Source organism: Dendrobates tinctorius, unplaced genomic scaffold (assembly GCF_039654945.1).
Source record: "Dendrobates tinctorius isolate UK_male_01 unplaced genomic scaffold, ASM3965494v1 ptg000097l, whole genome shotgun sequence".
Taxonomy (NCBI): domain Eukaryota; kingdom Metazoa; phylum Chordata; class Amphibia; order Anura; family Dendrobatidae; genus Dendrobates; species Dendrobates tinctorius.
The window spans coordinates 16,575,511-16,603,494 of record NW_027361765.1 but is presented as its reverse complement, the minus strand read 5'-3'; the positions used below and the strand labels follow the sequence as shown (position 1 = coordinate 16,603,494).

At 40.8% G+C, this 27,984-nt stretch overlaps 1 protein-coding gene across 8 annotated transcripts in view; it reads left to right on the top strand.

Annotated features, from left to right (window-relative positions):
• The window catches only part of TJP1 (tight junction protein 1), a 613,045-nt gene that overhangs the window by 271,092 nt on the left and 313,969 nt on the right, over positions 1-27,984 (top strand). Inside the window, exon 1 of one of the 8 annotated variants that reach the window (XM_073586932.1) lies at positions 12,178-12,289. The exons of the other annotated variants lie outside the window; for them this stretch is intronic. Within the exon in view, the coding sequence (XP_073443033.1) occupies positions 12,221-12,289 (69 nt within the window). The 5' untranslated portion in view covers positions 12,178-12,220. Of the gene's footprint in view, positions 1-12,177; positions 12,290-27,984 lie in introns of those variants that run through there. 8 annotated transcript variants of the gene reach the window in all.

The window sequence follows — 27,984 nt, the reverse complement described above, 5'->3', positions numbered from 1 at the left end:
TCTCGCAGTTACTCTGCTAGGAATTGTCTTGCAGCTCCTAGCTCTGTGAAGTTTAGGCCACGCCCCTAGCAGTCACGTGCTTCAGGTCCTGCGGCTCTGAAGTACACATCTATTCGGTTGCTGCCCGCCCCACAGGTATCTTTGAGCACACTTTCGCTTTACTCAGGGCACGCGCACTGGCTCAGTGAGCAAGTTCAGTGCGGTGTCTCTGACAGTAAGCCCCCTTGGTTATCGGGATATACGAGGTGGTGTAAGCCCCTTTGGTTATCAGGATGTAGGAGGTGGTGTAAGCCCCTTTGGTTATCGGGATATAGGTGTTGGTGTAAGTTCCGTTGGTTATCATGATGTTGGGGGTGGTGTAAGCTCCCTTGATCAGGATATAGAGGGTGGTGTAAGCCCCCTTGGTTATTGGGATATAAGAGGTGGTGTAATCCCCCTTTGTTATCGGGATGTTGGAGGTGGTATAAGCCCCCTTGGTTATCGGGATGTAGCGGTTGGTGTAAGCTCTTGGTTATCAGGGTGTTGGGGGTGGTGTAAGCCCCCTTGATTATCAGGATATAAGGAGTTGTGCAAGCCCCCTTGGTTATCAGGATATAGGAGTTGGTGTAAGCTCCCTTGGTTATCGGGATGTAGGAGGTGGTGTAAGTCCCCTTGGTTATCAGGATATAGAAGGTGGTGTAAGCCCCCTTGGTTATCAGGATGTAGGAGGTGGTGTAAGCCCCCTTGGTTATCAGGATGTAGGAGGTGGTGTAAGCCCTCTTGATTATTGGGGTGTAGTAGGTGGTGTAAGCCACCTTGATTATCGTAATGTTGGGGGTGGTGTAAGCCCCCTTGGTTATCGGGGTATAAAAGGTGATGCTAGCCCCTTGGTTATCAGAATGTAAGAGGTGGTGTAAGCCCCATTTGTTATTGGGATATAGGAGGTGGTGTAAGCCCCCTTTCTTATTGGGATGTAGGAGGTGGTATAAGCCCCCTTGGTTATCGGGATGTAGGGGTTGGATTAAGCTCCCTTGGTTATCAGGATTGTTGCAGGTGGTGTAAGCTCCCTTGATTATCAGGATATAGGGGGTGGTGTAAGCCCTGTTGGTTATCGGGATGTAGGAGGTGGTGTAAGCCCCCTTGGTTATCGGGAAAAGGCGTGGTGTAAGCCCCCTTGGATATCGGGATGTGGGGGGTGGTGTAAGCTCCCTTGATGATCAGGATATAGAGGGTGGTGTAAGCCCCCTTGGTTATCGAGATGTTGGAGGTGGTGTAAGCCCCCTTTGTTATCGGGATGTAGGAGGTGGTATAAGCCCCCTTGGTTATCGGGGTGTAGGGGTTGGTGTAAGCCCCCTTGATTATCGGGATATAGGGGGTTGTGTAAGCTCCCTTGTTTATCAGGATATAGGAGTTGGTGCAAACTCCCTTGGTTATCGGGATGTAGAAAGTGGTGAAAACCCCTTGGTTATCAGAATGTAGGGGGTGTTGTAAGCCTCCTTGTTTATCAGAATGTAGGGGATGGTGTAAACCCACTTGGTTATCGGGATGTAGGAGGTGGTGTAAGCCCCTATATTATCAGGATGTAGGAGGTAGTGTAAGCTCCCTTGGTTATCGGGATGTAAAGGGTGGAGTAAACCCCTTGGTTATCGGGATATAGGGAGTGGTGTAAGCTCCCTTAGTTATCAAGATGTATAAAAGTGCAATTCCACTATTATTTTTTGTTTTTTTTTTTTTATTTACCATGTTAACTAAATGCCAAAAATGACCTGGCAATATGATTCCCTGAGGAAGAGACCCTGCTCTATCACCGCGGCAACCCTCTAGGTAAGCTGCATTCGGACTATAAAATACCCCATCCATTTTCCTCCCAAATTTTGGGGGAAAATATTGTGTCTTGCTGTCCGAAAAATATGTGGTGAAAACCAGATCTGACATTTGTAAGGAAAAAAAAAAATGTCGCCATTTTCCAAGATTAATAATGTCTCCATTTTTTGTGATCTGGGGTTGGGTGAGGGCTTATTTTTTGCACCCTGAGCTGACTTTTTTTATTAATACCATTTTGGGGTAGAAGTGATGGAGTTTGTTCCTGAAGCCTGGAAAAAATCATTAGCATAAAGAAATAAAATAAGTTTTCTCAACAACAAGACCGCTAATATGAGGCATACCGGTAGGAATATATATCACCTGTATTCCCATATTAATAGGTTATATAAATCCCAGGGGTTGACAGGTTCCCTTTAAGCATGATCATCGTACTGCAAAGAGATTTGTGGCTGATACAGAGCACAGATGGGTTTGTGCAGATAAAGGCATGATAAGAAAGGTTTCTGCTAGACAAATTGATTGGATTAAGAGAACAGTGGCTAAAATACCTTTACAAAACAACAAACAGGTATTTGAAATGCTAGTGCCTCTGAGTCCCTAAAACATCAAGGTGTAGGATACTCCAAAGGCTTGCAATTGTGAATAAAGCTACTACTCAGCCACCTCTAAACAGTGATCACAAGCAGAAATGGTTTTAGTGAACCCAGGCATACATGAACACTAATTTTTAAATAGTCTTGTTTACTGATGAGTACCGTGCAACCATGGATGGTCCAGGTGGATGTCCCAAGGCTGCTGTGTCAGCAAGGAGGTGGCAGAGTGACTTTTGGGGTCAGGATCATGGGGAGAGAGCTGGTAGGCCCTCGGCAAAGTGTATAGCGTTTTAGACTGACGACTTTCTTCCATGGTACAAAATCTTCATGCATGTCAAAGCACCATCTCATGCTGCAAAGAATACCTCTGAGTCTTTGGCTGCTATGGCATAAAAGGAAAGAAATGCATGGCGTGGCCACAACCTTACTGAGAACCTTTGGAGTGTCCTCAAGAAAAAGACCTATGAGGGTGAGAGGCAGTTCACTTCAAAACAGCAGCTCTCTGAGGATATTCTGACATCCTGCAAAGAAATTCAAACAGAAAATATCCAAAAACTCAGTGGATGCAAGAATTGTGAAGGTGGTATCTAAGAAGGGGTCCTATGTTAAAATATAACTTGTCCTGTTCAGATGTCTTTGATTAAAAAAAAACTGTTGATTTCAGTAAATGTGATCTCTAAAATGCTGCAAATTCAACAAATGACCATTTTCAGTTCTTAACCTGTAAAATGTTCGTAAACTCTATTGAGCATACAAATTTGGAACAGCGCCTTTTGATTTTTTTCTTTTTGTTTTGAAAAAATTATATACTGTTATCATTGGGAGGTTTGTGCAATAATATGTAATTTATGCTCTAATGTTGATGATTTGAGCATTGTACTGAATAATTTGTGTCAACCATTTAGGAAAATCAGAGAAGAGAAAAATTGCATTTTGCATAATAATTTGGAACGCTGTGTATGAGGGATACGTTCCCATTTTTTTTTTTTTTTCAGTTGGTGAGCCATCAGATGCTTATTCCTTGAGGGCTAGAATATATGAACAGTGCATATACCGTATATGCTTTACATAAATTTTGCTTCATATCTTGGATTATTCTTAATTATTTTAAAAAATTTTGATAGTTTGTATGCTTAACTGTAATCTTATGGCCCTCATTAACACTGGATGGATGTCAGCTGACTCTGCTGATATTTATGGATTCACCTGATGGTCGTATGTTTATTAGGGTGTGTGCACACGCTGCGGATCCGCAGTGGTTTTGGTCCTGTAGTTTCTGCTGCGGTGTACAGTACCATTATAATCAATCAAAAATTAAAACCGCAGTGCAGACGGTGCAGATTTTTCCGCACGGATTTGCTGTGGTTTCAAAAACCAGCATGTCAATTCTTTGTGCGGATTCCGCTGCGGTTTGGCACCTGCTCTATGGCAGGTGTCAAACTGCAGGCTAAACCGCAGACAAATCCGTGCGGAAAATTCCGCAGGACAATCCCCAGCGTGTGCACACACCCTTAGGGTGCCGTCCGACTGATGCTTGGAGACAAATGAAGCGCCCAGATCTGATTTTGGACTGCCAATTGCATTGTTTTCCCCAAGAAGTTTCCGGCCAACATGCCAGTTGGCGACTCTGCCATACAGAACGAAAGCGTGTGCTCCTGTGTATGCAAGTGTTGGCTGATATGAATGTCGGCCAAACGCTTGGACAAAGCGTCCTTTGGTCAATAGCCATCTAATATATATGGCCGGCCTTGGGTGTTTTCAGGTCTGTATTTACCGTTAGGTGTTACTGTTCATCTATGTTTCCTTAGATACAGTTCTTTGTCTTGGACACAATGTTATTTGTGCACCAGACATTTGTCGTTTTAAGGCATCTAAAGAACTAGGATCTAACTGAAATAAATACTGTCCACATGCTGAATAGTCTGAAGGTAAAACATGTGTATATCAAAATAGCTGTTAACACTTTAGTAAATTAAAGTGATCTGATCAGTGACTACATATCTGCAGCCACAAATGGAATTTATCACTACAGCACCAAATCTATCGCCACCTCTCATATATCATTTGACATGTAAGTAATTCAGGTCCCATATAAGATCACCTTCTCACCCCATGTTCCTTTACGAGCTTTATCCATATTGATTCCTGGTGTAAAGTAGAAGGTTTTATGCCTCAAGGTCAGTCTAATAAATCTATACGAGTGGGATACATCCATTTATTGAACCTTTCCGGAAATGATTCATGACATATTGTTTTCCATAGATTTTTGAACAACCTTTTTACATGTTTCCTATAGACTTGGAGAATGGGAATGCCAAAATTGCCTGATTCCCATGGTTGTGTGTAAATTGTCAATTATGAAGGGGAATTTATAGCAAAGTTTATAAGGTGAAGTGTGTGTATTGACCTCCAGGACCTGAGCGCTTCAATATCCCCGGGTTCTGGTGTGTAGTAAATCACAAAACATCTTTATGAAATGACCTACATTGTTTTTGAGACTTCACTTTGCCAGCTGACAGAGAACACACAGCTCAGCAAAGCGCAGGATGCGAGTTAGTTAACTGGAAAAGGTAGAGGCGATATTAATCAAAAATGGATTTACTGGAAGTGAGTTAAGCCTGGAATGTACTTGCAGTGGAGCAGATTTATGTTTTGCCTGGTTCACAACTGTTCTCCGTGGTTATTATTTATCATGAATTTCGAAAATTATTTATGGAATTAATTATTATTTATGGCATAAATAACCATGGCTGGTGCTAGAAATCTAAGCAGAATTTAAATGACCATTTATTAGTTTACGACCATGATACGAGGAGAAGCTGAGTCATAAATGAAGGTAAAGATTTCTATGAGCAGTCAACAAATAAGAATTAATATGTGTGTATATCGAGGTATATATTTCCCATTACTGATATTTTTATAGCACCCTGAAAATGCACTTATGCCATTCATTTTGTTTTTCCAGAACCCTAAAGCACAAATGCTTTCACATAATCTAGGGCCAGTTTCATAGCCAATGAATGGTTATCAGGCAACAGTATAGACCCCTGAAATGGAGTATTGAACATAGATATAATAAATATATATATATATATATATATATATATATATATATATATATGATATACTGTATATATTGTAAGGTAGCGCTCACTGAGTGTATTGGGGGACACTCCAATAAAAATAAACCAGGTCCGGCACAGGCTTTTCACATAACATAGTCCATTCGGTTTATTGTACACGGCATAAACCATAGCAGCATGAAGAAACGATAACAGTCTTACAGCAGACCAAACGAATGTTCATAGTGGAGATCCGCTCCCTTAGCCCTGTGTTCACACAGGCTGTGCTTTGTCCAGCAAACAGGCTTCTGAATTCTTACAGTTAATTACTCCTGTCTGGGGTTACCTCTTAGGAGCTCCTGCTCCAGATGCCGACTCTCGGTTAATCCTTTCTCTCAGGGAAGCGGCCGCACTGGGCTCACCGTTCCAGACAGTGCCTTATTCACTAGGCCGCCTCACGGTTCCAGAACCACAGCCGGACAGTGGCTCCCAAACGCAGTCTGTCACAGACTCTGCTCTCACACGTGGCCTTCCAGGACCTTCCACCTGGACCAATCAGATCCAGGCACTCTTCCCCCATGTGACCTACCCTGGTCACCTTATATGGTCCGTAGCCACGCCCACCGGATCACATGGCTACGACCTCATCACAGGTCCTATTCAAACACCCAGCCATTCACACACATATACAGCTTTTACTATGGGCATTCAGACATATGCCCCTGGGTGGGTTTGTAGGTGACTGGTCCCGCCCATCTCACCAAGCCCCCTGAAAGCCTTCCCTGATACATAGTAACAAACACTCAGCATTACCTCTGCTGATTACCACATATTTCAGCTTCCATCCCAGGGCCACCCACCCTGGGATACATAACAGTCATTTACCATCCTTTCTCCATCACAATAATGGAGATGCCTGTGTGCATGACCCAGACAGCGCCCCCTAGCTGTCACAGTGGTCACTGCATCACAATATGTAAAAGGATCCTGGCAATTTCTCCCTTAATCTTTTTTCCTTTTATTTATTTTTGCCCCATGTTGCAATTTGAAAATTAGCACTAGTATTCGCTGCGGGTTTTCTACAAGACTGGTAGCTTCATGAACTTGCAGGAAACCATGATGAAATGTGGGAGTTCAACTTTTGTTTACTATAATTCCTAGTTTTAGTGTTTTTTTCTGTTAGACAGTTGTTCTCTGAACCTTGTGAACTGATCTGAACACAACGTGCTGAGGATACGGAGGATGCTGTCACATGCTAGAACTTGGCCAATCGAGCTGAGAGGCACAGTAGTTTGCTTAAACAAAGCACTTAAATTAAATAGCAGTAGCTGAGATAGAATCATAGAATCGTAGAGTTGGAAGGGACCTCCTGGGCCATCTGGTCCAACCCCCTGCTCAAAGCAGGATTCGCTAAATCATCCCAGACAGATGTCTGTCCAGCCTCTGTTTGAAGACTTCCATTGAAGGAGAACTCACCACTTCTCGTGGCAGCCTGTTCCACTCATTGATCACTCTAACTGTCAAAAAGTTTTTTCTGATATCTAATCTGTGTCTCCTCCCATTCAGTTTCATCCCATTGCTTCTAGTGTTTCCTTGTGCAAATGAGAATAAAGTTGATCCTTCTACAATGTGACAGCCCTTTAGATATTTGTAGACAGCTATTAAGTCTCCTCGCAGTCTTCTCTTTTGCAAACTAAACATTCCCAAATCCTGCAACCTTTCCTCATAAGACAGGGTTTGCAGACCGGTCACCATTCTGGTCGCTCTTTTCTGAACTTGCTCCAGTTTGTTGATGTCTTTTTTAAAATGTGGTGCCCAAAACTGGACACAATATTCCAGATGAGGTCTGACCAAAGAGGAGTAGAGGGAAATAATGACTTCACGTGATCTAGACTGTATGCTTCTGTTAATACATCCTAGAATTGCATTTGCCTTTTTTGCTGCTGCATCACACTGTTGACTCATATTCAGTCTGTGATCTATTAGTATACCCAAGTCTTTTTCACATGTGCTGTCACTTAGCCCTATTCCTCCCATTCTATATATGCTTTTTTCATTTTTATTGCCCAGATGTAGTACTTTGCATTTCTCCCTGTTAAAAACCATTCTGTTAGTTGCTGCCCACTTCTCCAGTTTATTTAAATCTTTTTGAATCCTCTCTCTCTCTTCTCTAGTATTAGCTATCCCTCCTAGCTTTGTGTCATCAGCAAATTTAATCAGTTTACCCTCAATTCCTTCATCTAAATCGTTGATAAAGATGTTGAACAATACAGGGCCCAGGACAGAGCCCTGTGGTACCCCACTTGAGACATTCTTCCAACTGGATGTGCAGCCATTTACGACCACTCTTTGGGTCCGATCACTAAGCCAGTTATGAATCCACCTAACAGTTGCCTTGTCCATTCCATACTTAGTCATTTTTTCAATAAGGATTGTATGAGAGACTTTGTCAAATGCTTTGCTGAAGTCAAGATATACTATATCTACAGCATTTCCTTGATCCACCCAATCAGTGATACCGTCATAGAAGGAAATTAAGTTAGTCTGACATGACTTATTAGTTACAAACCCATGCTGACTCTGTTTAATCACTTCATTCTTATCCAGGTATTGACATACATGTTGTTTAATAATTTGTTCAAAGATCTTTCCTGGTATAGAAGTCAGACTCACTGGCCTATAGTTGCCTGGGTCCACCTTCTTCCCCTTTTTGAAGATAGGAACAACATTTGCTCTTCTCCAGTCTTCTGGCACTTCTCCTGTTCTCCAAGAATTTTCAAAGATTATGGAGAGGGGTTCAAAAATTTCTTCTGCTATCTCCTTCAGTACTCTGGGGTGTAATTCATCTGGACCTGGAGACTTGAATTCATTTAGGTTAGCTAAGTGTTTCCTCACTATCTTTCTGTTTATAGATATCCTGGATTCTTCTATTCCCTTAATAGGACAGTGAATAACAGTTGATGTTACATTTCCTTTCTGAGAGAAAACAGATGCAAAATAGGAATTTAAAAGTTCAGCCTTCTCAACATCCTGTCTTACCATTTCATCATTTTCATCCTGTAAAAATCCTATAGCATCTTTGACTTTTCTTTTACTTTTGACATATCCCCAAAATCCTTTATTATTGCTTTTGACATCTCTTGCAAGCCTCAATTCATTGTCAGCTTTAGCTAATCTGATTTGTGCCCTGCAGGTTCTGCAGACAGCATTATATTCTTCTTTAGATATGCCTCCCTCTTTCCATTTTATAAACATTTTTTTCTTCCTTTTTAGCATGTGCTTAAGTTCTGTGTTCATCCATCCTGGTTTCCTTAAATGCTTCCTATTCTTCCCTCTTTTCGGAATTGTTAACAACTGTGCTTTGAGAATTTCATTTTTCAAGATTTCCCATCCTTCCTGGACATTTTTGTCTTTAAGGATATCCAGCCATTGGATCCTTCGAATTCTCTTTCTGAATCCCTTAAAATCTGCCTTTCTGAAATCTAACCTTGACGTCTGAGTCTTCACAGGTCTTCCGCCTCTAGTTATCCAAAATTCTAAAATAGCATGGTCGCTACCTCCTAGGGTCCCAGCCACTTTTACCTCCTCAACCATTTCCTCCCTGTTTATAAGGATTAGATCCAAGGTAGCAGTTCCCCTTGTTTTCTCCCTTACCTTTTGGAAGATAAAGTTGTCAGCAAGAGAGGATAAGAATTTCCTTGACCTGTTAGTTTTGCCTGAGAGAGATTCCCAACAAATGTCTGGATAGTTGAAATCTCCCATGACAACTATGTCATATTTTTTGGAGAACTTGGCCATTTGATGCATAAAGAGTTCATCCATATCTTCAGCTTGCACAGGCGGCCTGTAGTAAATGCCTACAATGGTGTCCTTTCCATTGTTCTGTCCTTGTATTCTTACCCAAACAGTTTCCACAGAACTCCCAGTCTCTGAAGCTTCAATCTCTGTGCAGATATACGCGTTTCTAACATACAATGCGACACCCCCTCCTCGTTTATCAAGTCTGTTTCTTGCAAATAAGTTGTATCCTTCTAGTCTTGTATTCCAATCATGTGTATTGTCCCACCAAGTTTCAGTGATTCCAATGACATCATATTTCTTTTCCTGTGTTAGTAGTTCCAATTCTCCTTGTTTGTTGCCCATGCTTTGTGCATTAGTATAGAAACATTTTAGTTTGTGATTGGTTTCTCTTTCTCCAATATTTTTATTAATTAGATTCTTTCGTCTTTCTTCTTCCTTTACACTTCTAATAGCAGAGTTCTCAATAGCATTTGTCAGGTGTAAGGCTTTTTCTGGTCTTTTGCTTCCCTTCCCATGTTGTTCTAGTTTAAAGCTCTCCTTACAAGTGTAGCAAGGCGACTTCCAAATACATGCTTTCCAGTCTTCGTAAGGTGCACCCCATCTCTAGCAAGTAGTCCATCGTATAAGTAGTTCACTCCGTGATCCAGAAATCCAAATCGTTGCTGACGGCACCATCGACGTAGCCAGTTGTTCACCTGCAGAATCTTATTCCACCTCCTTGTTCCATGGTCATCCACTGGGAGGATGGAAGAGAAGACCACCTGCGCTCCCAGTTCTTTCACTTTCTTGCCTAAGTCTTCAAAGTCTCTGCAGATGGTTTCCAGGTCGTTTCTTGCGGTGTCATTTGTCCCCACATGTAGTAGCAGGAATGGGTAGTCATCTGTAGGTCTGAAGAGTCCTGATATCCTGTCAGACACATCTTTAATTTTTGCACCTGGAAGACAGCACATTTCTCTTGAAGTTATATCCGGTCTGCAGATAACGTTAGAGCTTGTAACAAACAGACTAATTAAAAGGAGGTTTCCTTAGTGGCAGGTTCCCTTTTTAAGGAGTTTTCTGGGCACAAAAGATCCCTGTATAGAATCGCCAAATGTTTTTTTTCTTTCCGACTCCCCTTTAACCCTCTGCAGCTATTCCGGTAGCTTGTTACTGTTTACATCCTGAACTTCCTGCTAGATCTCCTTCTGTGCTTCCAGACTATATTTCCTAAGAGGCAGAACTGTATCTGTCCCACAACTCACACACGATGCCCACTACACCTATAAAGCACCATCCTGAGACTTCTATACAGTCTCAAGATGGATAAAAATGGATCATTGCACACACAGTTTCTCCTTCCAAGCATGCCACATGCTATGTATTATCTAGAGATTCTACTGCATTTATTAATGTTAATGTCACTACTCCCACGCAGGCTCAGTGTACTGTATGGGGTATTGAGTCTTATAATATATTCAGTTATTGTTATGTAGTCTAGCATTATGGAATGCTCAGCAGTGTCAGCACCATTCCCTCTGGTCAAAGTTAGACAATTAGTTGTTCTTTCCGGAGTCTGCATCTGGCACTTCCGCTCTCCCTCCCCTTACACATCCCAATTCACAGTAGGCTGAGTCCTGCCCTTCTGCAATCAGAGCTGTGCTTGACTGACTGGCTGCATTCCTTTTTATATATAGACAGGAAATCTTTATACTCTGTGCTTTGAACAGACTGTAGCCGGAAGTGAGGAGCTGGAGGTCATATTACCACATATAGCAGCTCAGGAACAAAGTTTTAATAGCATGCAATTTTTTGTATTTTTTAAAAAAATGTTATAGGCTTTACAATGCTTTAATACAGGGTGGGCCATTTATATGGATAAACCTAAATAAAATGGAAATGGTTGGTGATATCAACTTCCTGTTGGTGGAACATCCGTATATGGGAGGTGGAAAACTTTTCAAGATGGGTGGTGACCATGGCGGCCATTTTGAAGTCGGCCATTTTGGATCCAACTTTATAAATGGCCCACCCTGTAGTTTATTTGTATGGAATGGGGAGTGCAGTGGTAAATGTAAACCACAGCACTCATGCTTATTCTATTCCACAGCATAGTTAAGATAGGAAAGATGTGTTTTAGACTTACAAATGCGCTCCCCATGTCAAAGCGAGAGGCAAAAGGAGGGCCCCTGGTACATGAGAACTTTATACTCACTTTTCAGTCGCAGACTGGAGGGTCGATTTAAATTCTATATTGCAAGAGATTTTATAATTTACAGACATTGACTTATTCAGACATTGATGTATGCAGTGGAGCCCTACTCCATAATATTGGAGTGCAATTGTAATATTCTAGTCACATGTTATAGCTTTGTAAAATAGGAATGCCCCTTTAACTTGCCTTTCTCCAAGAATAAAAGTATTGCAAATAACAGTCTCAACTACAATTGTATATTGTGAACAGTATCTAAAATGATAGATCATTTAAGAAATATGCTTCTATTATATCTGACAAATCATTACTATTATTTATCCGTTGTGCTGTACCAATATTGTCGTCTTTCTCTGAGTGCAGCAAGCAAATCTCTAACGTGCAGTAGTATTGGCGGGAACAAAAAAGACCATGAGTATAATAAAAGTATTTTTTGGGGGATATGCTGGGAACGTCCCCTATGCTTCAGCCACATCTGTGAGCTCCTGAGATGGGGTCAGCGACCTGCGGTTTCTGAGCATTGTCTGTAATCATCATTCTTACACATAAAAGAGAGGATATCCCACTGGTGCGCAGCACAACAATAAGTTCACCTCCTTTTTGGCTGGAGTTTTCTGCGTTCCTTGCTTACTGGCTTTAAAGATTTGTTTTAACATTCAACGCACTCCTCTTTTTTAACCTCTGTGGTATGCAATCTCTGTGTGCTCCAGTCTCACAAGGATGTGAGGGATGAGGCGGACATATTGCACTCACTTAGCACAGAAACAGCCAGCATGATGAAAGGGAAACGAGACTTGCTTCCCCGTCCTGCGGCTCCTCAATCAGCAGTGAAGCCTGTTCCTGTAAGTACACTTGTTTTTTCATTATATTTCACGTCTACTACACTGTAGACTTCTGATCACTATATTAAATGGCAGCTCCCTATTATGCGTCTGACACTCGTCAGCCTCTCACTAGTTTTCTTACAGGAAAGATATATATATCTTTGTACTGTGTTAGCCAGTAGATGGAAAAAGTTCCGTAAAGATGCGGTACATTGTGGTGTTCCATAAAAATGCGCTACATTCTGGTGTTCCATAAAGATGCGGTACATTGTGGTGTTCCATAAAAATGCGCTACATTCTGGTGTTCCATAAAGATGCGGTACTTTGTGGTGTTCCATAAAGATGCGGTACATTCTGGTGTTCCATAAAGATGCGGTACATTCTGGTGTTCCATAAAGATGCGGTACATTCTGGTGTTCCATAAAGCTTGCAATGTGTTACCATCTTTTCAGTTAGCCATTAAAAGGTATCACCCACTGAGGACTCTCAATTCTGAATATTTTTCTATCTTTTCTTAGAAATTCTTACCTTTGCGAAAAATACCTTAGTAATTGCAAAACTGTCAACAATGTCACAGATTTACAGGGAATCTCAGGAAGGAGAACTTACACACGCATAGACCTTTCCGAACACACAATGTGACCTTATAACTACAGTAATAACCTGAAGAGCAAGAATGACAGGAAGGCACGGATGACTTTCCATGATATATTTGTGTATAGAAAGTCAGTACAGGTATACGTGGTGGACACAGCTACATGAGATAGAACATGCGACCTCGCCACCACTCCCAAATGCATGCATCTTACAACACTATGGATACATCGAGCAAGCAGTTAGGCTATGTTCACACGCGGCTTTTTTATGCAAATTTTCAGCTGCATTTTACAGTGCCAACAAAGGCTATGAGATTCCAGAAATCTGGTGCATGCGCTCGTTTTTTTTTTCTTTCCAGACTTAATTTGAGCATTGCAGTGTCGTTAAAATCTGCAGCATGTCACTTCTTTTAGTGTTTTTGCCGTGTTTTTTCACCCATAGAAAGCAGAGAGAAAGTGCAAGCAGCTGCGGTTTTGCAGCATTTTTGGGGACTAAAACTAACTTAATTAAATATGCACTGTAGACAGTTCACACCAAAAACACACAGCAAAAACACACCAAATAATGCTGCAAAACGCAACAAAATGGTTTTGAACGCAGCATTTTTACTGCCAAGAGAGCTTTACAGTAATGACATTGGACGTTGTGCCATAGATGATAGGTGAGAATGCCAAAGACATACTGATAGGAAAATAAGTATGTGAGTCCCAATGGGGACAGTGATGACAATGTACGTAAAACACTGCGGAATATGATGGCGCTATATAAGCAACCATAATAAATAAGTACAGTAGACAGCAGGTGAATTCCAGCACTGGTCATTTCTCTACTGTTTTGTAAGTGTCGTTTTGAAGAATCCAAAATTATTATTTTTTTGTTGTTACCATAAAAACATGGATTAAGATTTGTTTTTGGAATAAAATGAATAGAGACGTGCTGTGGTCTACCAGCCCTCCATGGCTACTCCACCTGTTGTTGTATAACAAGTAGTCTGTAATAAGTCTAAATTGAGAAAAAATAGCCAATTGTACTGCGTTCCAGATTCTGGGATTTAGTATTTTTCTGGGATTGTTTCCTTTCTGAATAATTCTCCATGAAATTGGTTTTGATGAGGCTGGGTTCACACTGGGTGACTAAAGAACCACTGTTTGCTTGCTATACAATATTAAATATTACACAAAGAAATAGACAAAAAGAAAAAACTGACTTACTGAAGACACCTGCTGTAAAACAAGTGCTTGGGCTTTAGCATACTTACTTGATTGTTACATAGTAATGTGAACAAACAATAACCACATGAGAATTGCTGATTATTATTAGTCAAGGTGATTTTCTATAGAGGCTCCTGATCAGAATGAGCTATCCCCTTGACAAAGCATATGGCGAAACGCGCCAGGGTACAGCCATCCATTTAGAGGTTGTATATTTATTGATTTTCTATTTTATTATCTGCTTTGTACTTTTCTAATATGGTACTGAAATGTTGAAAGTTTATGTAAAGCTTGTGCTATATAAAATACTTTATGGCAGATTTGTATGTATTTAAACCTTTTCGTGATTATGCTTCTAAATTGCTATGCACGTGTGCGTGATGTATTTCTCTTATTTCTTTCTCTTATATAATTTTTTAGATGCTTCTAATAAAAATGTTATGTTTAATTTTATCAAGTGTGACACATTGTAGATTCTATGTTACATAGTCAAGTAAACATTGTGGCCCAGGTTCATCTTTTTGAACTCTACTCTTGAGAAATAATGTGCTAAAGTAAGATGCACCAAATAAATTAAGAGGCGTGTTCCTTTTAATTAATTTGGCGCATATTTTGGCTGCCATGAACCACTGCAAGGACATTGGCAATGCTCCCTCTCGACTAAGCTCCGCCCAGTTTTAAAAAATTGGCAAACCTGATTAGTACTGGCTTAAAAGAGCCAAAAGTCGCAAAAATTTTATGCAGTCACAAGCAAACATTTTTGACATTTTAAGTAGGTTTATGCCAGAAAACTGTTACATAATATAATATTAATATATACAGTTGTGTGAAAGTGTTTGCCCACTTCCTAATTTCCGATTCTTTTACATATTTGTTTCATATCACTAAAACAATTTAAATATTAACACAAGATAACGCAAGTAAGCACAAAATCCAGTTTTTTAAATTAAGTTTTTTTTTATTATTAAGGGAAAAAGAAATCCAAACCTACAGTGCACTGCATGAAAAAGTGATTGCCCCCACCCCCCAAAACATAAATTAACTGTGGTTTATCACAACTTTTGGAAGCTGAGCTCAAATTCCCTAGCCATAAGAGAATAGCCGGCCATCTGTTCATTACCTCAAGCTGAAGTGCACTTGGGTTATGCAGAAGGACAATGATCCAAAACACTCTAGCAAGTCCACCTCTGAATGAGTTAAAAAAAACAAAATTAAGACTTTGGAGTGGACTAGTCAAAGTCCTGACCTTAATCCGATTGAGATGCGGTGGTATGACCTTAAAAAGGTGATTCATGCAGGGAAACCCTCCAATGTAGCTGATTTACAACAATTCTGCAAAGATGAATTGGCCAAAATCCCTCCAGAGCGCTGTAAGTGTGGCCCAACCAGTTATTAGGTTTAGGGGGTAATCACTTTTTCACACAGGGTCCTGTAGATGTGGATTTCTTTTTTCCTTAATAATAAAAACCTTCATTTAAAAATTGCATTTTGTCTTTACTTGTGTTATCTTTGTCTAATATTTACATTTTTTTGGTGAAACATTTAAGTGTGATACAGTATTAGACATGCAAAATAATAGGAAATAAGGAAGCGGGCAAACACTTTTTCACACAACTGTATAGAATCTTATATATTGATAATATAGTACCGTAATTATTTGAGGCCTATGTGGATGCTTGATCCAGGGCATTTACTTTTCTGCATGTCTATGAAGTATAAACACAAACACCAACATTGGACTAATATCATCTAGTAGCCGAAAAAAGAGATCCAGTAGCATTAAAATAATTACTTTTTATTGATGTATATTAAAAAATGATTTAAATAACAGAAATGTCCAGTAGGAGGTAATAAAACCACCAATAAATATTCAAAGTCACCAAAAATTAGTATAATTGCCATAAAATAAATAGTATATACAACAGGGCTATACAACGAGTGAAATATAGGACTAGACAATATCTCAATTAATGAAGGATATCATGAAAATAAATTACAGGTACCTATAGTCACAACATAACATTATCATATATAATAGAATCCCACATATAACATATCTTAATACCTATAATCTCAATATCTCAATGTTTGCTAATAACCCGCAATGATGTATTTAAATAAACCAAGGATATCAATCCTAAGAAGAGCACCTAAGTGGCAGGGATACTAAAAACATATAAAAAAACCCGAAGATGAATTACCTCATGTGACAGGGCATTGGTGACTCAGAGTGGTGTGACCTCCTCCACCCCAACACGCGTTTTGCACTAGTTTCTTTCGGTGCAAAACGAATGTATGTCATCCCCTATATACTGATGAGGCTGGTATAGTTACTATAAAAAAAAAAAAAAAAAAAAAAAAACAACAATGTCAGAATAGCTGGTTTTTTTCAGCTATCCTATCTGATATTAAAATGAGTATGTTATGTTATGAGCCCAACTAGAGCTAGACTATAATGCTCATCTCAATATCAGAATTATAAAGCTATTTTGACAGGGATTTACAAAGTAAGTACACCATTCTCAGCAGGTCTAAAAGATCTATATATCATTGTATGCCTTTTATATTGTGAAATCTTGTGACATGTCTGCTTAGATTTTTAAGGTGTACTTGTAACATTTCAGTATATTTTGTAATGCCATTGGTCTATCAATAACATAGCCAGATGTATGTTTTGAAACCGGCAATAATGACATGAGGTACGTTAGGACCTTGTTAAAATCTTGTTAAAATCTCTTGGCACAGAATTATAGTTTACATGGATGAGACTAGACTGCAAAATCCGCATCTGTCATTCTCTGTCCTTTTTGGTTTTAGGTTATGTTGATTATTTTAGAATTGTCTGAACGACTTAATTTGTAAAGTGCCTGAGGATGCGTTGTGTGTCTATATAAAGCATATGATTAAAATCCATGTAAGAAAAAAATACATATTCTGCTTTTTACATATTTTGCTTTTTACACTGATAATATGCGCTGTAAGATAATATTTTCTGTTTATGCGTTTTATGCAACTCACTGGACAGTTTTTCTGTTTCTACTGGGACGGACAGAACAGAGTCATCTCATCTTTAGAGATGGGGTGATATAATAGAAGTTCTGAAATACTGCAGGAGAATTACCGTACATAAGGCAAAATGACAGGAGCTGATGTCACAGTAGTCTTTGTAGGGAATTATAGCAAGAAATTTTGTATTTTCCTGTACCACAAATAATAATAATACGTTTGTTTATTTACAATTTGAAGCAACTGAAATGGGAAACCCTGCTTCCTCCCAACCTAAAAAGGGCGAACTAGTCCTACTGGGAACTGTATTTCCAGAAGTCCATGACAGCACCACCAGGAGGTAGTCCTTATACTTGATAGGGATGGGAACACACGAGAGGTTAAATAGCCCTTCCTCCACCACCACCTACCACTCATCTTTTCAAGTACTGCACCAGGATGGATGCAACATTATTTATTCAACTTCATTCTACATACGTTTACCTCACATAGCAGAAATGAATCCAAGTTAGGGAATAAAAGAGTGCTCTCATGATGGGCTCCTGGAAACACAATTACCTGTTGGACTAATTCCCCCTTTCCACGACGTCCCTCTACCGGGAGGAGTACCCCGATAAGCCATTCAGGGCAGGATAACTGCTTGGAGGACTTTCATCCCAAAGGCTGTCTGTCGGTTTGACAGAATGTAAAGCTTATAATGCCTACAGAAAGTGTTCAGACTTGACCTTGTTACTGCTCTGCAGATCTGGTCCACAGAGGACCCTGCTCATTCGACCCATGAAGTAGAGTTTGCTCTTGTGGAATGGGCCCTGATGCTCTCTGGAGGAGTTTTTCCCTCTGAAGAGAAGGCTGTGCTGATTGCAGATTTGATTCACCTTGCCACTGTAGATTTTGAAGCCTTCATTCCTCTGTTCCTACCCTCAAATTGAATGAAGAGGTTAGAATTAGTGATGAGCGAGTGTGCTCGGGTGTTATCCGAGTATTTTGGGCGTGTTCGGAAAATATATTCGAGTAGATATGGCTGCATGTTATGCGGAGGTTGACAACCGCAACACATTCAGGCCTTGTCTGTTTGTTAGGCAATGCCCGCATGTGTTGCAGCTGTCTACCGCTTCAAAAATGCAGCCACAGGGATTCGAAAATATTATCCGAGCACGACGAAGATACTTGAAGAACACCCGAGCATGCTCCGTTAACACGTTCTCCGAGCACGTGTCTCATCACTAGTTAGAATGTATTCGCCAATCCTTTGTAGTGATCATGTACTGTAGAACCGTTCTTACATCCAGGGAGTGAAATAAATGCTCCTGCTGATTTTTATAATTCAGGCAGAAGGAGGGCAAAATGATTTCCTGATTCACGTGGAAGCTCGTCACTACTTTGGGCTCCCCAACCTCTGCGTCAGTAGTCACCTTCACGTATGAGGACAGAAGCTGTGGTTTTCCTCTCTAGATTCACTGGAGACGACCACCAACTCAGGGATTCCTTCAGTTCTGTTGATCTTCTTACTGTCTTGTCCAGACTGTGTGGCTGTCTGTCTAAGGAAGATAAAATTGCCTGTTTCAAGTCCCTTGTGTGTAATTGACGCCACAGAACGCATGATATACAAGATGTCATTAGATCTAAAACTTTCATTGCCTTTCCAAGGGATATCCATGCCTTCTTCTGAAAGGACTGAATTTTTGCTCTGATCTCCATCTGTCTCTGTTAAGGGGAAAAAAGATGAATGGAGTCCTGAGTCCAGAAGGACCCCAAGAAAAATCTCCTTTTTCTCTGGCCTGAGGTCTGATTTTTTTTTCCAATTTATAATTCATCCCAGGCTCTCACTGATATGGTTGTCATTAGGTCTACCTTCAGCTATGTAAGCTCATCACAAAGCATTCTGATCCTGACAGATATTAGGAGATGAACACTGATACTTTTTGTCGCTCTCGATTATAATCATTGAGAGTGATAACATTTCAGAATCCCCATGAAGAGAAGCTAGACATGGTCAGACATGTATGTCTTTCTTTTTGAACACTTTGTTATAAAAATATATTTTTTTAAAGATCAGACAGGCCTGGTATGTTATATTTACACAGATGGGAGCTGGTAGTACAGCTGGCTCACACATCAGTTTACCTTAGGCTATGACTGTCCAATTTATTAAAGCCATATTTTTGTAGAGAAAGGAAATGTATGGGGTTATGGGGCAGTCTGACACCAGACAGTTTACGCTATGTCTCACTCAGATGTCCTTGATTTTTCATACATGCAAGAAAATTGTGCGATTGTCCTCAGTATATTGGATCTAAGTTTCCTCAGTATTTGGTCCATTCGTCTGTTTTTACCATTCATGTTTGGTCCGTGTGTCCATTTTTACATTCAGTGTCTTGTCCATCCCATAGACGACATACTCCATTTTTTGCATACTCAGCGTCTGCAAAAAAGCCTCAGCTTTGTGAACTGCCCCCTAGACTATAATGGATATGTGTTTGATTCGTAAAAACCATGGATATAACACGTCCGTGAATACTGGATGCCTGAATGAGGCCTAAGTGCGTGAATTATCTCTGTGTATATTTAAGAGGTTTTATTCCGATTGTCCACAGTTTCTAGTGTATCTTGGATCATATCATTGAATGAGCTTTTTATATGTGGTTTTGTGCCTTTGATATAGCTTACTTTTACGTTGTACATTAGCAGTGTGATTCCATGAGTTGAGCTGTTTTCCAAAGTCAAGTTACCAGCAATCAATATCTTCAATCATTGACCTAAAGATACACATATCCAGCTTAATTGTTGGCCTGTGGGCTACATGCCGTCCCATGGAGAAATTAATCATTGCCAATTAGTGAAGGGAAGATGGAAATGGAATCAATCAGACTACAATCATGAGGTATAAGCTGGAGCTTCTGTAGGCACCGGAGCTAGAAACCTTACTTTTCTAAAGCTGCTAGATAACTTTTAAGTTACTGTAAGCTCTGTACAGTTCAAATGTTCACTTATCCATTTGTAAAGATCTGTTTCCCATAGAGTTCGGTGTAAAAAAAACAAACGAGCCCAATTTTTATCCGTTTTTTTTCTGACTGGACAAAAAACTTGTGCAAACTATGTTTTTCCAATCCAGTCAAGGAAAATGGAAGACATTTTATGAAACTTCTATTCCAAATTAAATGAATGGGTCTTGCCCTGGAATATTTTGTTTCTGTTTCTCTGATCCCAGAACGGATCCAAAAGCAACCACTGGACATGTGAACAGAGCCTTATAAAGGAAGCTATAAACAATACTGTTTTGTCACAGAGAGCATGCAAACATCATACTAGGGGTGTACTAGTAGTTTACGCTCTAGCAGATCTGGCACAGCCATGTATTAAACGGTGACCATGTTATACCATATTTCATGCCTGGACACAGCTTTCCCTGGTCACAATGGCCTCCTGCCAGGAGTTAGAAATCTGCTGATTGCTTCATGTTGGTCTCTATGATCATTTTTTTCTTTAATGTCCCTTCCTACGTGTGTAGAAAACACAAATGTGCAAAACCGGTACCAGTGCCAACAGTGTTTTCCATAAGTGTGCCATCATTGTTTTCCATAAGTGTGCCATCACTGTTTTTTCTGGCATGGAAAAAGAAAATTACATTATTAAGCTTCTCCTATACTGTGAAATGTTAAACACGTACAGCACATGGTTGCCATTTGTCTACTGTACATGTTTTTCATGGATGCATAGACGAGTATTGGCCCTTGTTACCCGTGCTGCCGGAAATAAACGGACATGTGAGCAGTCCCATCGGTTAGAATGGGTAAGGGTAGAATCCATGAAAACTACAGTGGGTACGGAAAGTATTCAGACCCCTTTACATTTTTCACCCTTTGTATCATTGCAGCCAATTGGTAAATTCAAAAAAGTTCATTTTTTCTCATTAATGTACACTCTGCACCCCATCTTGACTGAAAAAAATAGAAATGTAGAAATTTGAATGTAGAAATGTACAAAACTGAAATATCACTTGGTCATAAGTATTCAGACCCTCTTCTCAGTATTGAGTAGAAGCACCCTTTTGAGCTAGTACAGCCATGAGTCTTCTTGGGAATGATGCAACAAGTTTTTCACACCTGGATTTGGGGATCCTCTGCCATTCTTCCTTGCAGATCCTCTCCAGTTCCATCAGGTTGGTTGGTGAACATTGGTGGACAGCCATTTTCAGGTCTCTCCAGAGATGCTCAAATGGGTTTAGGTCAGGGCTCTGGCTGGGCCAATCAAGAATGGTCACAGAGTTGTTCTGAAGCCACTCCTTTGTTATTTTAGCTGTGTGCTTAGGGTCATTGTCTTGTTGGAAGGTGAACCTTCTGCCAAGTCTGAGATCCAGAGCAATCTGGAAGAGGTTTTCATTCAGGATATCTCTGTACTTGGCCGTATTCATGCTTCCTTCAATTGCAACCAGTTGTCCTGTCCCTGCAGCAGAAAAACACCCCATAGCATGATGCTGCAACCACCATGTTTCACTGTTGGGATTGTATTGGGCAGGTGATGAGCAGTGCCTGATTTTCTCCACACATATCGCTTAGAATTATCACAAAAAAGTTCTATCTTCATCTCATCAGACCAGAGAATCTTATCTCTCATAGTCTGGGAGTCCTTCATGTGTTTTTTAGCAAACTCTATGCGGGCTTTCATATCTCTTGCACTGAGGAGAGGCTTCCGACGGGCCACTCTGCCATAAAAGACCGACTGGTGGAAGGCTACAGTGATAGTTGACTTTGTGGAACTTTTTCCCATCTCCCTACTGCATCTGTGGAGCTCAGCCACTGTGATCTTGGGGTTCTTCTTCACCTCTCTCAGCAAGGCTCTTCTCCCACAATTGCTCAGTTTGGCTGGACGGCCAGGTCTAGGAAGACTTCTGGTGGTCCCAAATGTCTTCCATTTAAGGAATATGGAGGCCACTGTGCTCTTAGGAACCTTGAGTACTGCAGAAATTATTTTGTAACCTTGGCCAGATCTGTGCCTTGCCAAAATTCTGTCTCTGAGCTCCGGGGCAAGTTCCTTTGACCTCATGATTCTCATTTAGTCTGACATGCACAGTGAGCCTTAACAAATCAAGTCCTATCAGTTTAATTAAACACAGACTCCAATGAAGGAGTACAACCATCTCAAGGATGATCACAAGGAAATGGAAGGCATGTGACTTAAATATGAGTGTCTGAGCAAAGGGTTTGAATACTTATGACCATGTGATATTTCAGTTTTTCTTTTTTAATAAAGTTGCAAAAATTTCTACATTTCTGTTTTTTTCCAGTCAAGATGGGGTGCAGAGTGTACATTAATGAGGAAAAAAAAATGAACTTTTTTGAATTTACCAAATGGCTGCAACGAAACAAAGAGTGAAAAATTTAAAGGGGTCTGAATACTTTCCGTACCCACTGTATATCACATTTACTGGGAACAAGGATGTGTTGAGGAGGCCTAAGACGGGGCGCTCATTATGACCTAACCCCTTCAGTATTTTCCTCCAGTTCTCTTTCTCTCATGCTGTGCCAGTATGCACTATGGTTTGATGAGAGGTAGGTTGTATTCTTGGTGCAGAAATATCGGATATGCATGATAAAACGTGATTAACAGAGAAGGATTCTGTTAATGCTGTATAGTTGGTATTTGCTTGCGCACAAATTAGGTTTGTTTCATCAGCTATAAAGTGATTTGCCCTCATCTGGATTCTAAATATGTCCAACATCTCATTTGTTCAGTTGTTGGAGCACAGTACACACAATTTTCAGAAATGAGTTTGCCTTGTAGCATGAATACAGAATGGGCCATGGCTTCCCCGGAAGGGTTGTCACATTCGATGTGTACTGAGGCATGCCTCCATCCTGAACGTCTCTTTCTCATTCCCGACCGGCCTTTCTTAGGTTTCCTCGGTCCCACAGCTCATTATCTTGCTGCGCTTGATGTTGGTAGTTGGAATAAGAAATCTTCGAATAAATAGGGGTCATTTACAACTTGTTAGTGATCTGAACTCTTTGCAGCCATCGGATATGAGGATGTTATGTAACAATGGTCGGTTACATATGTGAGCGGGCAGATCTAGCCAGACTTATGAATGATTGTAGCATGGAGGAATATGTTTTGTGATTATACAACCATGCAAGAAGGAATGTCTAGGAGGGGCAACCGCACAGCTGCCGTCCGCACCGGCACTGGATGAACTAAAGGACAGCTGAATCCTGAAATACACCACATAAAAATCACAGTTGCAAAAATCTCTTCTAAGTTTCTAACAAGACCCTTAACTACCATAGACCACCAGGGTGAGCACTATTAAACGTTACACCACCACAGACCACCGGGGATGACATGTACTAATTGCTAAGCCACCCTAGATCCTTATCCATATCCCGTGATGGAGGTTTCTCCACCTTCTAACAAACATTCTGGGAAAAATTGACATCACCCATCTGGGTGCTATCCAATTTTTTTTATTTTTAGAGGACCCATAAACTTACATTGGTGAGTTTCGTACGACACTTGGATCAATATTGAACAAGTCTCTGAGGAAAAAATTGGACATATGAACAACCCCATAGACTATCATAGGTAAGAGCACTGTCCGTGAAAAACCCAGATAGCACATGTATGGGAAAAACTGATGTCTGAACTGATTTTCTTGAACTGAGTATGTAAAAAAATGCCACTAATAGAATATGATATTTAAAAAAAAACTTGATTTTAACTGCACAATGTGAATGGGATTTCGCAAGAGGGCAACAGATAAATAAACCTCTTTTTACCGATGACCTGATACTCCTCATCTGAGTAAAAAGACTTCTACACCAAATATGCAAAAATGTCCCATTAATTCCCAGAATCTGAATAAAGAAGGCTTTAGGAAATGAGACACGGTAGTGGAAGCTGTATATGTGCTTCAACCATGGAGTCACAGATTTTTTTTTCCTATTTGATAAATTGGCTCTCAGGTACTTAAAGGCAGCTATGAGTAATAAGCAAACAGCCTCTTATTCAGGTGACCTTGTGAAAGTGACCTTGGAAATAGTCACTACCTGGTTTTCTGGAAGAAAGCTTAGATCTGTTTATCTTTAAATACAGATAAATATTTGCCTATAATGCAAGATCTGGTATTATAGTGCTAGAAACTCCGCTCTGATTGGTTGTGATCAAGTAAGGCACTAAAAGGTGCACTTACACTGGAGGATCGTGAATGAGTGTCCTTAGGATTGCAGTGTAAACAGGCTGCCAATCATCCAATGAATGAGCAAAACACATACGTAAAAATCATTGTTCTCAGCAGCACACTGTCCTGTGTAAACTGGGCGCGTGCTGCCGAGAACAGTGGCAGCCTATGTACACTGAGCAATAGCGTTCAGTGCGCATAGTTTAGTGTGATCTTCCTGTGTAAACAGGCTATTAAATGCCCGCCAGTCGGTAAATATTTACTGATTATCGGTCGTTTAGTGCCGCCTGTTGGCCCATGTATAGAGACTTTTAGGCCACATGCACACATTAAGTATTTGGTCAGTTTTTTACCCCAGTATTTGTAAGCCAAGACCAGGAGTGGGTGAAAAATGCAGAAGTGGTGCAAATGTTTCTATTATTCTTTTTCTATGATCGTTCCACTCCTGGTTTTGGCTTACAAATACTGGGGTAAAAAACTCCCCAAATACTCAATGTGTGCACATGGCCTTAAGGTATGTTCACACAGAGCATACTGCTCCAAAATCCTCATCAAAAACCTGTTTAAACAACATTTCTCTTTATTTCAATAAGAAAAGATGAGTCTCCAGTCCGCTTTTCTTACTGAAATAAAGAGAAATGTTAGTGATAGTTTTGCAAACTGTGTTTTGCAGCAAAATGTCAATCCTTGGGGTATTTCTGCTTGGAAAAATAGCTTGAAAGATGGCCACCAAATCAATAGAAGCAGTTGATGAGAGTTTTGGATGTTGATTTTTCCGTTAGGGCTCATGCCCTTGGCCATGTTTTCAGTCTGAGTGAGATACAACAAAACATCAAACTGCACTCGGCGGACTAATGTCATGCTACGGGGCCGTGCTCATGCTAAAAATATCGCTGCATGCCCGAGTTTGATCTGATATTCGGATCTCTCTCTGCCATGCAAGTCAACGAGTGCGTGGGACCCATGAGACTGCACTCGGATGACATCTAGGCGCAGTCCTATTTCATCGACTCACAAAATGGAGAAGATGGAGCATTTTTTTTCTCCCTCTTCTCCTCATCCAAGAGAATGGAATCACACTCTGGTCAAAGTCTGATCTGAGTTTGATCATAGTGTGATTTGCAGAATCGATCTGATTTTCTTGGATGAGAAAACATTTGATTATCTGCACCTAGCCTAAGGTCTCTTTCACACATCCAGTTTTTGTAATCCGGCACGATGCGGCTTAATTTTTCATAACCGGATCCATCACCGGATCCGGTTTTGTCCCATAAGCTTTCATGGTCGCCGCATCGTGCTGGATGGTTATGCGTCGTGTCCGGTTGCTGCCGGACACGGTAAAAATTAGCCGTCCGGCATCTGCAAAAAACGTTCTCTGCAACGTTTTTTGTCAGCGCCGGACCGGCTTTTTCCACAGCGCGTGCCCGGACTCTGTGAATGTTAACCCCACAAGTGCCTGGCGAGAGAGAGAGAGATCTCTCTCTGTCACCCGGACACTTGTGAGAGATCTCTCTCGCCGGGCACTTGTGGGGTTAACACTCAGTGTCTGGGTGAGAGAGAGAGATCTCTCTGTGGGGTTAACCCCACAAGTGCCCGGCAAGAGAGAGATTCTCTCGCCTGGACACTAAGTGTTAACCACCCATGTCTCCTCTCCTCTCCTCTCCCCTCTCCTCTCCTCTCCTCTCCTCCCCTCACCTCACCTCCCTTTCAGCAGCTGTCTCTCAGCGGCTGCCTCTGTCCACCTCCTCCTGCGGCTCCTTTAAATCATGTCCGAGCCGTATGTCTCGCCGCATACACATCCGGTGTCACGGCTGCAGGCCGGATCCGGCGGCCCGGCTTTTCGCCGCACGCCGCCGGACCCCACACACCGGATGTGTGAAAGTAGCCTGTTGCACAAAAACGGACATGTCAGCGTGTTTTGCACACGGACTCACGGTCCGTGATAACACGCTGACATCTGCATAGACACATTCCTGAGAATGTGTCTACGTGTGTCAGTGTCTCCGGTACGTGAGAAAACTGTCACTACACGTACCGGAGACACTGATGTGTGAAACTGCCCTCAGGCTGCGTTCACATGTTGCATTTTTCTACCGTGATCGAAGTAGAACTGAAACGTTTTTGCTGCAGTTTTGGAAAATCACGGCGAAATGCTGCCTCATATACATGCTCATTAGTACGGTAAGTTATTTTGAGTGGTGCTGTATATTTATATGAGAAGGCCAGCGCTGACATCTTGGTATGAAGCATAGTTTTTTGTACAAAAATCGGTGCCACTGATAGATATAGCTGGTAATCACGTCTTTCCCATTATTGTCTGGCATTTCTCCAAAATCTTCGCCACTAGAAACTCTGGGAGCCAAATGTGTTAACGTGGCAGAAAAGCTCGGTGGATCACTTTAATGCAGGGTGTTAGCTCATTGTTAATATTGGGCGGTCTGACAGCCTCAGCTCACCCCTCAATATATTTCATTTAATATCTCTCAGAAAAGCAGCCGTCCACTCACTTTCAGTTAACATAAATCTTTTTTTTTGCCACTGCAGTCCTTGAGTTACTTTTAGCTAGTTATGCAGTGGCCCCAAAGTGCCAGGGTCCTACATCCTCCGATTCAGTGTCTGTGCACCCCATCACATCCACCATGATAAATGGAGGAATAAATCGCAGGAAACTGAAATCTGAGAAAGAACTGATATGTAAGACGTAAGACTTATCCATAATTGTGAAATACCTTAAAGGGAAGGTATCAGAAAATGACCTGTTTTTGTGTGACATGTATTTAAAAATAATGCAATTTTTTTCTTCTTATCAAAAGCTTTATGAAAAAAAAAAAAAAAGAATTGTAATCTTGCAGTTTTCACCCTGGCTACGTGGGCTCTTTGAAGCTCACACTCCATGTCCTTTCAAAAAGAGTTTTCAGGAGTTTTCTTATCATCAGAGTCAGGATTACAATGAAAGGTAACAGCTCCATACACAGCTAGTAACAAGGGATCCTCCAATCACAATAGGTGATGTCACAGCTGGCTTGCTCCTCCTTCCTTCACAATAACTTTTGCACATGCTCATTAGACCTTTCAATACAAAAGACTGGTCAGATCGCGTCTTGTTGTGACTAATGTACACCTGGTGTTTCCTGAAAAAAGGATGTGTCAGTGTAAAGAGCCCCCGTGGCCAGTGTTTAAAGTTGCATGGTTTCTACAGTTGCAAGGTTTATACTTTTTTTTTTTTTTTTTTTTTTTTTTTGTAACATATAATTTTTATTGAACGTTCTGCCACAAAGTTTAATTCAACACAAACAAGAGTGAAAACCCAGATCGAAGTCACAGACTTGAGAAATGACAAAACTAGTGATAAAAGAAATACATAAAAAACAATTATATTCAATTAACAAAACTAATGAAATATAATAAAGTGATATGACAGCAAGAAATTAGAAAAAGCAATAATCTAAGAAGGGATAAGATGCCGGATCTCTTTCTTCTTAACCAGAAATGCCGAGTCAGCCTAGGTTATCGTTCGGAGATGGACCAGGCAGTGTTGATGAGTACGGTGTTTGCTTCGTCTGGAGAGCAAAATCTTGCAATAAATTGTTTCCACTTGTAAAGAAATTTGCCTGCTTGTTCCTCATTACTGACTCCGTCTCGCTGTTCAAGCCTCCATATAATGTTTCATGTGGGCTACTAATTCCGGGATGGAGGGCGTTTCGGGTTCCAGCCAGAGGGTAAGA